This window comes from Elephas maximus, chromosome 2 (assembly GCF_024166365.1).
Source record: "Elephas maximus indicus isolate mEleMax1 chromosome 2, mEleMax1 primary haplotype, whole genome shotgun sequence".
Classification (NCBI taxonomy): Eukaryota; Metazoa; Chordata; class Mammalia; order Proboscidea; family Elephantidae; genus Elephas; species Elephas maximus.
In genome coordinates, this window is record NC_064820.1 from 188,154,649 (window position 1) to 188,167,778 (window position 13,130).

Below are 13,130 nucleotides of genomic sequence, written 5' to 3' on the forward strand. Positions count from 1 at the left end.
TGGAATTCAGTGGTGAACAAGACAGATGCAGCCTCCACCCTCACTGAGGCTGGAGAATAATACAGGGAATAAACAAGTACCAACCAGCAAAACCAGCTGCCATTGCACTGACTCCGACTCATGACAGCCCGACTCAAGGTGACCCCATGTATGTCAGAGTAGAATTGTGCCCCATAACCCTATGGAGTGCTCTCCATCCTTCAACCTTTCAGTTACCAGCTGAGTGTGTTAACCATTTGCATCTCCCAGGGACTCCTAGAGGAATGTATATACCTACTGTCATCTCTGACTTATAGCAACCCTAAAGGAAAAAAAAAAAAAAATTTTTTTTTTTTTTTTAAAGGACAGAGTAGGGAAGCAGACTGCCAAATCTTTCTCTTGCGGAGCAGCTGGTGAGTCCGAACTGCCGACAGTTTGGTTAGCAGCCAAGTGCTTTAACACTGCACCACCAGGGCTCCTAGAGGAATATATAGAGAGGGGTATATACTAGAGGTTTAAGTCTACCCAGAGGTGCCTCGGAAGACAGGTCTAGCAGTCTACTTCTGCAAATCAGCCATTGAAGACCCTGTAGAGCACAGTTCTACTCCGACACACATGGAGTTACCATGATTTGGAATCGGATTGACGTCAACTACTTCTAAAGAAGCACAGCACGTATATAATAATGAGTGATGTCAGGACTTTGGAGTCAGATCTGGATTTGAATCTATTTTCTACCATTTTCTAACTGTGTGGCTATGAGCAAGTTTGTTAACCTCTCTTTGAGTTTCAATTTCCTCATTATTACATGAAGGGTAATACCTTGGAGGGTAACTGTGACAATTAAATGAGCTGATGGAAGAAAAATGCTAGGGATTTTGTCTGTTTTGTCTATCACTGTAACCCCAGTACCTAGAATAATACTTCACACATAGTAGGTGCTCAAATGAATGTTGAAAAAATGTGGAGGAAGTGCTTAGTACATAGTATGTGCTCAATGAACGTTTACCATTTTCTTGGGAAGCAGCATGTGCAGTGGTTAGAATTCAGACTTCCATGTGTATGTATGTATGTATGTGTGTGTATGTAACATTAACTGCGTAAGTTATTTGCCTTCCCTATTCCTCAGTTATCTCGTCTATAAATTGAAGAGAATCACTGTTCTTAGCTCCTAACAATGTATAAAGCTCAGACTCTCGCCCCACCCCGCCTTGTTTCTGTGAGCTATTAGTGTTATAGCAATGGTGTTTACTTACTTTTACCTCCTTATTAACTCCTGTTGAGTTGGCTCCCAACGCATGGCCATTGTGATCCTAGGGCTTTCATTGGCTAATTTTTGGAGATAGATTACCGACCTTTTTACCTGATCTGTCTTAATCCGGAGGCTCCACTGAAACCTGTTCAGCATCAAAGCAACACGTAAGCCTCCACTGGCAGAATGGGTGGTTGCTGAGCATGAGGTGCGTTGGCTGAGAATCAAACCCGGGTCTCCTGCATGGAAGGGAAGAATTCTGCCATTAAACTACCACTGTCCTCGACTTCCACCTTATTTCTCTCAGTTTGGGCTCCTAATGAGCAGAGTACTTCAATATACTCAAGTACAATTGGTGACTAATCAGTGAGTTAGACCAGGTGTCTTGGAAGTTCTACTTGCCTCAAAATTGTTGCTCCTACTGGCTTGCTGACTGAGGATTTCCAAAAGCAGAGCCCTCTTTGGGTTCATGACTGCAGATGGCCCCTGGTCCTTGGACACACCCTTTCAGTCCTCAGATATAAGTACTTTGGTCTGGATGAGCTTGTTGAGAGTGGTTGGCCCTGCAGGGAGTAGGGAAGAAGATGACCTGTTCTTTCAGTGGTCAGAAACAACCCAGGGGAGGATCAGAGAGAAGCAATCAAGCTTTAGCGAAGAGTGGCATTCTGGCTCGCAGTTTCCTATTAGTCATTTAGAAAACTTAACAGAATTAGGTATTGGTATGCAAAGCCACTTCCTTTGTCAGTGATGCCTGCTTCTCCCCAAATGAGGCCTTAAGAACAGAGGCCTGTTGTGCAAAGGTAGAAATACATATTTGTAAATTAAACAGAAATGTCAGCTACTTGCATTTTCATCTGTGAGTCCTTGGAATGAATACAAGCCTTCAGGTTGAATACCAAGTGGCAAAATCTATCTGAGACATCTTCTTAAGCCCATCGATTGGAACCTTCTCACCTGATGGAGCTGGGCAGAGGGTGAGGGAAGAGATTCCTGAGGAAAGCCATGGTTGAGACAGGGAACAAAATACTGTCTTGCCTCATCCTCCAGATATCTGATCCACAGACCTAATTTGCTAGTACTCCAATGGCTAACAGAGCCCTGGTGCCACAGTGGTTAAGAGCTATGGCTGCTAACCAAAAGTTCGGCAGTTTGAATCCACCTGCTGCTTCTTGGAAACCCTATGGGGCAGTTTACTCTGCCCTATAGAGTCCCTATGAGTTGGAATTGACTTAACGGCAGTGGGTTTGGTTTTTGATTCCAGTGGCAAACACATACGATGGATGGTTTTCTTGTGATAGAAACCTCAGTGGCTTCCGCAGCCCTGTCCAGCTTCGTGGTGGCAAATCCTGGCCAGGCTTCTGGGGCTGGGGAGACCAGGGAGTGGGAGTCTGTGGAGCGAGGACACTGGCAAACTGGAGCGTGTCCAAGTGTGAGCTGCCTGTGTGGGGAGAGGACTTGGAATCAGGCCAAGTGTGGAGTGAATGAAGAAATAGGCCATGTTTATGCAGGAGGAGAGAAGCTTTAGCGTCCCATGAGGACCATCTCAAGGTTTGCTTTTGGACCAAAGATTAATTTTATTCAGTGTTGACCGACAGTAACTTTGGTTGCAAACTGCAGGGAAGCAGATTTAAACGTGACAGAAAGAAAGGCTCCGAATGAGTGTTGTTCTGAATGGTTGCTTTAGTAGGTAATCCTAATGATAATAAAAATCATAGCAACTACCTTTCACTGAGGAAGTCCCTGAGGGGCACAGATGGTTAAGTACTTGACTACTAGCTGAAAGGTTGGTAGTTTGAATCCACCCAGAGGTGCCTTGGAAGACAGGCCTGGTGATCTGCCTCTGAAAGGTCACAGCCTTGAAAACCCTGTGGAGCAGTTCTAGCCTGCACACACGGGGTCACCATGAGTTGGAATCAACTTGGCGGCAACTAACAACAATCTTTTACTGAGCACTTCCTATGGGCCGGACACAGAGTCAAGCTCTTTATGAGCATTAAAATCAACTGATCCTCCTAGGAACCCTGCAAGGGAGGAATCATTTCCCCCTCCATTCTATGGCTGGGGAAACTGAGGCACAGGAAGGCGAAGTCACTCACTCAAGCAGGCTGCCCCTGGCCCGTTCGGTGCCTTCGTGTGGATTATAAAAAAACTGTTCTTCTGGTGAACACAGCCCCTGGGCGTGTGCAGGCCTTGGAAGCAGACCACAGGCTGGATGCTAGCTTCCATTGCTCTCTTGTCTGGGTGGCCTTGTGCCAGGCACTGCCTGTGCCGTTGCACGCTGCAGCTCTGGGCTGGAGACCGGCTCTAGTCGTCGCTGAGTCCGTTCCAACTCATGGCCACCCCACGTGTGTTAGGGCAGACCTGCGCTCCGTAGAGTTTTCACTAGCTGATGTTTTGGAAGTAGAACTCCAGGGCTTTTTTCTGAAGCGTCTCTGGGTGGACTCAGACTTTTGGTTAGCAGCTGAGTGCATTAACTGTTTTCATCACCTGGGGACCTCAGACTTGGGGCCAGAATCAGTACATGGCAGAACTGGGCTCAATAGCCAGATCTATCCAACTCCGGAGACCCAGGCTCTTAACTCCCAAGCTTTATTGTCCCTCAGGATCAATATTTCCATCCCTATTCCCGCAAAGGCTACTTGGCCCCTTGGTGAAAGGGCTGAGTGGTGTAGGAATTTAGACTAAACAGCCTGCCAAGTTGCCTCCTTTTCCCTAGTGCGGCTCAGAGTAGTGGCAACATGGAAGCCTGGAGCAGGGGCTGGTGAACACCTGCCATCCGGGTGCCGTGCGAGGCGATCGGAGCAGGAAATGGACCAATCGCAGGGATGGGCTTAAGCCCCAGCTCTGCGACTTACCACCAGGAGGGCAAGGGCAGATCTTGGGAGATCCCTCAAACCCTTCGAACCTCAGTTTCCTCATCCGTAGAATGGGAATAATACCTGCGTCATGGGTTTTTTTTTTTTTTTTCATGGGTTAGTTGTGAAGACAACATGAAAGGACAGTTGTGACAGTGCTTTCCTGAGACATGGTAAAGCGACTTTATAAAGGTCACAGGTCTATGTTTGAGGAGGGCTATGAGCTCAGAGTCCTTCTCCACGCCCTTCTGCTGATGTTTGAAATCATTCCTTTAGCTTAAGGTATTCTCACCCTCCGTAGCCTGGAGGGAGCGCATTAGTTCTTCCAAGCCTTTCCTAGGGCTGTCAGCCAAGAGGGGTTATCTGAGAGCAGAAGAAGGGAGGTTCAAGGCATGGAGCATGCCTGGGGGCCAGCCAGCAAAGGCAGGATGACGAGGCAGAGGCCACCCGGGGAGGCAGTGTGGTCATGGCGAGGACAGGCATAGGGGACAGGCATGGGGCAGAGTCCCGAGTCCAGGCTGGTTGTTTTCTCCTGTCTTCCACCACTCAGCTTCTTCCTCTGGAAAATGAGGGTTGACTCATTTTATGAAGAGTTTTTATAGCTCTAAGACTTGAAGATGTCCTGATTTGGGGACCAACACACAGTAGGGACATTTGACATGCCACAAGGCAGCTACTCACCTGCATCTCTTTGCACCCACACTGTGGAAGACATGGGCCCAGACCCTATCCTTTTAGACCCACAGACTGGAACTTCCTAGAGAAATCTGCCGATTGCCCAGTTTGGCTTTTGCTTCTGCTGCTTTGCTCACTCTCCCTGTCCTTTTTCTCCAGTTTTGTAGCAAACCCAGTGCACCCTTTATAGAATATTCTGGCATTCTCTATGTGTTCTGTTCGCTTTCTGACAGAGCTCCCACCTTTACTGAATTCAGGTATTGATCACTAGATATTGACAGCTGCCACTTACTGAGCACTCACAATGCCCTCGGCCCTGGGCTCAGTCTCATTTAAACGTCCTGTGAGATAGTTACTGTTAGCATCCCCTTTGTAAGCAAGTGAGGCCCAGAGAGGTGAAGTCACTTGCCCAAGATCACACAGCAATAAGTGGCAGAGTTGAGATCCCTTCTGAATGACTCTGTTCTCTTTGGTATGGTTTTGGCAGATGTTTGGGGAGATGGGGTTGGGGGAAGTGAAAGGAGGGAAAGAAGGGAAGGAGCTAGGAGGAGAGGGAGGGAAGAGGTGAAAGGGGAGTGAGTGTAACATTCATACATGTTGCTGGAGTCTAGATGTGGTGTCTCTGATACAAAATAGTCTGCACAAAATCTAGTGGCATTTGGCACAGGGTGAGCTCAGGGTAGGATACATAGCACTGTCTGTCTGAGCCCTGATCACTTAGTGGCTCAGAACAGCTGTCCTTGTCTTAGATGTTAAAAAGAGACAACCACAGAGATGGTGTACCTGCGGAATAGAATAGTGGTAAAGAGCAGAGATCTGCCATCCCAGCTCCAGCCCTGTGTGACCTTGGGCAAGTTACTTAACATTTCTGTGCCTGGGTTTCGTCATCTGAAATTTGAAATAAGAATAACTTCTTGCTTGGCATGATTATTATGAGGATTAAATGAGTACATGCATGTGGAGAACTTAGTCCCACGTCTGGCCCGTAGTAAGTGTTTGACAAACCTTAGTTTTTATTAAGATTAGCGTTGGTAACCCACTTCCAGACAAGTGAGGATGACAATGTTTACTGCCACTTTTGGAGGAATAATAACCTGTTTAAATGGAATTTTCTCATCTGAGTTCTCACCAGCCCTGAGGGCCTTTCTTCCTTAAACCAAACCACATGCACATGTCCTATCTGGTTCTGGAAGGCCTCCCCAGGTGCTGGTAAGCGATGGTTTAATGATGCCCACTTTCCAAATGGGGAACCAGATTCAGAGGGAAAGTGAGCCTGCTTTGCAGCCATCACCTGCTGGAGCAGGGTATGGTTTGGGGAAATCTGGAAATGGGAAGTGCCAACTGTCTTGTGGGCTGCAGCAGGGCTAAAGATCCTTGTGATGGATGGGTGTTCATACCTGGGGCCTTCCTCCTCGTACAACAGATGCAGAGGTAACTGCCACTCTCCTAGTTCTCTCCCCGTTCACAACAAATGCTACTACTCAGGAGAGGTGGAGGGGACCGGTCCCAGAGCATCTGGCCCTTCCTCTGGGAAGCCTCCCGTCAGCCCCCGCGTATGCCAGGCTTTTTACATATGTCATAACTTTTGCTACCCGTACTGGTGGTGTCTGAGTGAGATCTCAACCCAGAGCCTGACTTACAGCAGGGTGGCCTCTCAGGGCCACACCTCCCTGCCTCTCCTGCCATGTGATGGCTAAAAGATACAGGGTTTCTGTTTGAGCTCATGAAACTGTTCTAAACTTGATAGTGGTGATGGCTACACAACTCTGTGAATGTACTAAAAACCATTAAGCTGTATACTTTATATAGGTGAATGGTATGATATGTCAATTATATCTCAATAAAGCTGTTACCAAAACAAAACAAAAACCCCTGAGCTTCCCATTCTCTTCGAATAAACCCCAACTCTTCACCATGGCCTTTGAGACCCCACATGATCTGCCCACTGTCTCTGCAGCCTCATCTTGTGGTACCACCTCCTCTTTCACCATGCTTCATCCACAGATGTTTCTGTTCTGCCCTCAGAGCCTTTGCACATGCCGTTCCTCCTTCCTGGAATGCATTTCCCCTTGCTGTTACCACGGCTGACTTGTTTGAATCCTTCCTTCTCAGGGAGGTCTTTCCTACTTACCCCAACTAAAGTAGATGCCAATTGTTATTCTCTACCAGATGTATTTTTTTCCTCCATCATAAGGATCACATTTTGTAACATCATATTTATTTGTATGTTAACCCCAAGAGTAGGACCCAGCATGGGCCTGGCCCACTGTAGGCACTTATGGGCTATCTGCTTGCCAAATGAATGATGGCAACCTTGTAGCATCATATTGTTCATATCCCTGAGGGCCTTTCCTTAAGCTAAACCACTCACATGTGTCCTATCCTGCTCTGGAAGATCTCCCCAGATGCTGGTTCCATTCAGCCCTTGGAAAAGAGATTGTGTCCCAAATCTAAGTTAACAGCATGGCCTGGTCCTCACTTAGTAAGTGATGCTGAGCAGGGGCTGAGCACTGCAATGGTATGTTGCGATCTCATGTTCTACATGGTTAGTGGAGGCTCTGACACATGCTCAAGGCAACTCCTGCTCCCCAGGAACTGCCCAGGGAAATGGGAAAGCAGAACACACTCCTGAATGTTAAGTACTCATATGAGTGCTACCGACCCTTATGAAATGGTGGTTAGTGTGGCCTAGAGAAGCCAGGGAGGGCCTCATGGAGGAGGCAGGGCTGACGTGAAGGATTTGTTTTGATGGAGGCTGAGGAACAGGCATCTTTAGCTGGAGGAACAAAGGTTGGTTAAGGTTCGTGTCTTAGTCTCCTAGTGCTGCTGTTACAGAAATACCACAAGTCGGTGACTTTAAAGAACAAAAATTTATTATCTCACAGTTCTGGAGACTCAAAGAAGTCCAAGTGGTAGTCTTGGCTGTATTGATTTCTTCCTTGTCAGTAGCCCTGGGCCTTCCTTGGTTCTTGGCAGTCTTCACATGGCATCTGTCTTCCCCAGTATGTGCTCTCTCTGTATCTAATCTGCCCTTTTTATAACTCAGAAGTGATTGGGTTTAGGATACACTCTACACTGATATGACCCCGTTAATGTAACAAAGAAAATCCAAATGGGATTACATGGATAGACAGGGGGTAGGATTCTGGAATTTTTTTGGGGGGGGGGTATACAATTCTATTCAAAACAGTTGCATAGAAAAAAGATGGACTTCCTTAGAGGCTGAAGGTTGTGTGGCATTTAGGTGGTAGAGAGACTGGGATTTTAGGCTGTTGTTCCCAGGACAAAGTAATTGGTAGCAACAAGTAGGTGATCACAAAAACAAACAAAACAAAAACCAAACCTGTTGCTGTCAAGTCAATTCTGACTCATAGTGACCCTATAGGACAGAGTAGAACTGCCCCACAGGATTTCCAAGGAGTGGCAGGTGGATTTGAACTGCCAACCTCTTGGTTGGCAGCCAAGCTCTTAACCACTGTGCTACCAGGGTTCTGTAGATGACCATAGTGGTTGAGAATATGGAATTTGAATACTGATCTTTCTGCTATTCCCTAGCCTGGTGACCTTGGCCAAATTGCTTAACCTCTCTGTGTCTCAGTTTCCTTACCTGTGAAATGGGATCCTAGTTTAGACCTCACAGGGTGAGATGAATGAGAGGATTGCTGAGCACATACCTGGCACACAGCTGGAGGTCAATGTGCAGTAGCTGTCATCCATATCCCTCTGTCACTCAGGCTGGGGTGGAGGCTTGTGCTGGGGAAAGTCAGGTTGGTTGATAAGCGGAGGCCCATAGGATCCAGGCTGGGTTTGGATGAACCCCTATGGTAGACAATGAATGGGTTTCTGCATTGATTTTGTTTTGTTAATTTAATTAATAAAGAGCAAAAGGTACAGGAGAGTATTCCGTGCTCAAGCCCCAGTTTTAGATTAACTCCCGTGGTGGGCAGTGGGTTTCTGTGATGGTTTTGCCTAGAATATTCAGTGCTCCTGTGTAGGGAGAGAAGGAAGGAGGAGGAGGGAGCAGGGATTCAAGGGATCTGGAGAACTCAACCTGGGTGCCTCTCTGTTCCATTTCACAGCCATATACAACTTCCAAGGCCGCGGTGCCCCCCAGCTCTCCTTGCAGATTGGAGATGTGGTGCGGATACAAGAAACCTGTGGAGGTGAGTCCCTGCCCAGCTGCCTGCTGAGGCAGATCCCTCCGTTGATGGTATTGAGAAACCAGCAGTACACACCCAGCGCCGCCTCCAGCCCCTTCTGCGTCTGTACCTGTGTATGGGCTGCTAAATACATTTTGATAATATTAGCAATTAGAATTCACTGAACAAAAATGCTTTTTTTTTAGGACTTTATGTTTAATACAAAGGCCAAGCTGGATGGTTTGATGTCTATTATGCTCTCAGTTTGCCACAGCTCTGGGAAAGTTTAGTCCTGTGGGTCCTCCTGGATACACTTGTTTATTAATTTTAATAGTATTATAAAGGAAAATAAACATTCTTAGGGTTTGAAAGGGCCAATATATTATAACCTTGACTTGGGGAGGACTGTTATCCACAATTATATAGTTTGTGCACTGCACAAAGGCACCCAGCCCTGGGAGTGAGCTCTCATTCCCTGCATCCAGCTAGGAGTCCTGTCTTGGAGGAAGCAGCATCTCTTTCTTCTGTGTCTATTGGGTGGGCTGCATCTGCCCACGGGGGTGAGGAGGAGGGGCTTTTAAAAATTTACACAAAGACTAATGGGTTTATACTTAGTTGAAATCAATATATCAGCTATGTCGCTGATAAAATTGGTGTTGGAAGCTTGGCTTGGGTGTAGGAGCCAAATGGGTTAGCTAATGTGTCACCATCAGGCAGCTGTCCCACCCTCCACTGGCCCAGCTGGACCCCCCGGGCCTGTCCTGTAATTCCTGCTGTATGAGGGCATAGCGTGAGTGCTTCCTGGGAGGGGCAGAGCAAAGCAGAAAGCAGAGAGGCCTGGTCCCTTCCCTGCCAGAGAATCCATCAGATGAGTCCCTCCTCTTTCCCTGGGATAGGAGTGACAGGTGGGGGACAGGAGGTAGCTGTGCTACTCTTAGGGAGACCCCCTCAAAGGGAAAAAGAAGCCAGGGGAAAGGAGGCTCCCTGTAGGGATAGCTGTCATTGGGTCCTTGGCACATAGAGGGTACTGTGCTAAGTTCTTTATAGCACCTTACCTAGTTACTCCTTACAACAACCACAAGATGAATATTTTCACCTTCAGTGTGGGATTAGCTGTATGCATCTTCCAAGGCAAGTCTCTGCAGATTGATGCAGAAGTGCACACACACGTGCATGTGAGCACACGCTCACACACACACACAGACGTACATAAAACAAATAAAAAGGCCTTTTTCAGGGAAAAGAATTTGATATTTTAAAATACCATTAGAAGAAGCCATCATGGGGAAAATGAGAACTCTGTTCATCTCCCTTATGTGTGTTTTATGCTTTAGTATTGTTTTTATTTTGGATTTTATATGAGGGGATACCGTGCCCTTCAGCCCCTTAAGATTCCGGTCTGGCCCCAGGTAAAACCTTTTACCCACAGAGTGAATGAGAGTGTGGTGGTGGGGTAAGGAGACGCCCTTCTAAAGACTTGGTTCTGTGGTTCCAAACCCAACTCTCCCCTATCTTTGACAAGTCCGTTTCAACCCAGAGGCGGATAACCAAACTGCACATGTCAAACCAAGGGGCAAAGAATGAAAATAACAGTGATAATAACTCTCCTTACGATCTCTTATGTGCTGGTTAGGGAGAAAGATAGCTACTTTCAAGGCGAAGCTGACTCATGGTGACTTATAGACAATAGAACGAAACATTGCCCAGTCCTATGGCATCCTCACAATTACCAGCATATTCGAGTCCATTGTTGGCAGGTGGAATTCACCAGCTGCTCCTTGGAAACCTTACAGGGTGGTTCTAATCTCTTTCTTTGGTTCTGGTTTTCCATTTTTGATTCTGTTTTATGAGTCTTATTTTAATGTGTCCTTGTAATAAGCAGCCACAGCACCTTTCTAGAAGGAGTTGGGGTGTATTAATTTGGTAATTCATTACCACTTCATGATTACTGTCTTAGTCTTCTAGTGCTGCTATAACAGAAATACCACAAGTGAGTGGCTTTAACAAAGAGAAGTTTATTCTCTCATAGTCCAGTAGGCTACAAGTCTGAATTCAGAGCACCAGCTCCAGGGGAAGGCTTTCTCTCTCTGTTGGCTCTGGAGGAAGGTCCTTGTGATACATCAGTCTTCCCTTAGTCTGGGAGCTTCTCAACACGGAACTCAGGTCCGAAGGATGCCCTCTGCTCCTGGCGCTGCTTTCTTGGTGGTATGAGGTCCCCAAGTCTCCCTGCTCTCTTCTCTCTTTTATATCTCAAAAGAGGTTGTCTTAAGACATTATCTAATTTTGTAGATCTCATTAATATAATTACCACTAATCCATTTCATTACGTCATAGTGATAGGATTTATAACACATAGGGAAGTCACATCAGATGACAAAATGGTAGACAATCATACAATACTGGGAATCGTGACCTAGCCAAGTTGACAGATATTTTGAGGGGGGACACAATTCAATCCATGACAATTATTTTGAAAATACGATGTTCAGAAAGCTGTTAGAATGATTCTAGATATCTGAAGAATTGGTTTGCAGATTGTTAGGATTTATCGTGCATACTCACATATACATACAGAGTTTTCAAATGTAGTTTATAGAATTCTGAGGTTCCCTGGGAGTCCCTGGGTGGTGTAAATGGTTAAGACACTTAGCTGTTAACTGAAAGGTTGGAGGTTTGAACCCACTTAGACGTGTCTCAGAAGAAAGGCCTGGTGATCTACTTCTGAAAAATCAGCCATTGAAAACCTTATGGTGCACATCTACTCTGACACACATGGGGTCGCCATGAATTGGAATTGACTGGATGGCAACTGGTTTTAAATTTTCTCTGAGGCCGCAGGACCTTGGACAGCTACAGGAGAGGAAGCTGTGGAGGGGTCTGAGGCCAGATACGGTTTGTCTGCTGTGTAGAACGGGGGTTCTGCCTGTGATTCTTATGACAGGGGGAAAAAACAAAAGCAAAAAAAGGTTCCTCTGAAAATATAAAAAATGTGAAAATCACAGTGTTAGTCAAAATTAGTCAAAATGGTATAGTAGAAAGAACATGGGTGTGTCCATGAAACCCTCTTGTAGAGAACTTCTTGAGAAATAAAATCCCACCAACTAAGAGATGAATCAAAATAAAAGAATGTAGAATCATTCTGTTGTTGCATAGGGTCGCTATGGGTCAGAACAGACATGAGAACACCTAATAACACAACAACAACGGAAATTGAAAAGCTGTGACCAAAGGCAATAGTGGCGAGCGTTGAGTCCCGTTAAATCAATTTACAAAAAGTAGTATTAAAAAATCATGATGTTTATGGTTACCAAAAAGAAACTTATTGTTAGGTACCTGAACAACATAAAAAAAAAAATCTAATAAAGGTGGGAAGTGGGGAGGAGGATAGAAAAAGTAGATTAACTCTATGACATCAGTTTCACAACAGAATGTCAATCAATATGATTTAAAAATAACACATGTAGTTGAAAAAACATAACCAAGCCAGTCTTTCAATGCTTTTCATAAACATGTGCATTTTTAGAGGAGTTTTTAGAAACCCTTATACTTGTAATGAAGAAGCATTTAAATGAAGTTTAACATTTCCTTCAATTTCACTTTGATTTCTCTTCTGTTAGATACGAATAAGATTAGAGATTTTTATTCACATAGGGTCTTCAATATATGTTTATTTTTATGAGAGTATTTTAAAAATAATATTTTATCTATTTATCTATCTGACATTCTATGTGTATAAATATAAATGAAACCTTGACTGGAATGAAATAAATTTTTTTGTGGGTAATGGGATTCAGGATGATTCTTTTATATCTTTGTACTTTTCTGCTTAGTTTGAATTTTTTAGAATATTACATATCAATTTTAGACAAAAATAATACAGTCTTGAAGATTGGAAGTGTATTTGCCCAGATGTTGTTGTTGTTGTTAGGTGTCATTGAGTCAATTCCAACTCATAATGACCCCCTGTGACAGGGTAGAACTGCGCCATTGAGTTTTCCAGGCTGTAATGTTTATGGACGGAAGCAGATTGTCATGTCTTTGTCATTCGGAGCCACTGAGTGGGTTCAAACCACTAACCTTTTGGTTAGCAACTGAGCACTTAACCATTGCACCACCAGGGCTCTAAATGGTTAATTCTGGGTGGTAGGAAGGTGAATGATTACTATTTTATTCTTGGTTTTTTCAAATAATTTTTAAATAAAAAAAAAAAAGAAGAGGGGGAAAGAGCAT

At 45.1% G+C, this 13,130-nt stretch overlaps 1 protein-coding gene across 1 annotated transcript in view; it reads left to right on the top strand.

Annotated features, from left to right (window-relative positions):
* DOCK2 (dedicator of cytokinesis 2) overlaps positions 1–13,130 on the top strand; it is a 543,298-nt gene that overhangs the window by 14,670 nt on the left and 515,498 nt on the right. Inside the window, exon 2 of the mRNA XM_049874293.1 lies at positions 8,841–8,924. Coding sequence (XP_049730250.1) covers positions 8,841–8,924 — 84 coding nt within the window. The remainder of the gene's footprint in view (positions 1–8,840; positions 8,925–13,130) is intronic.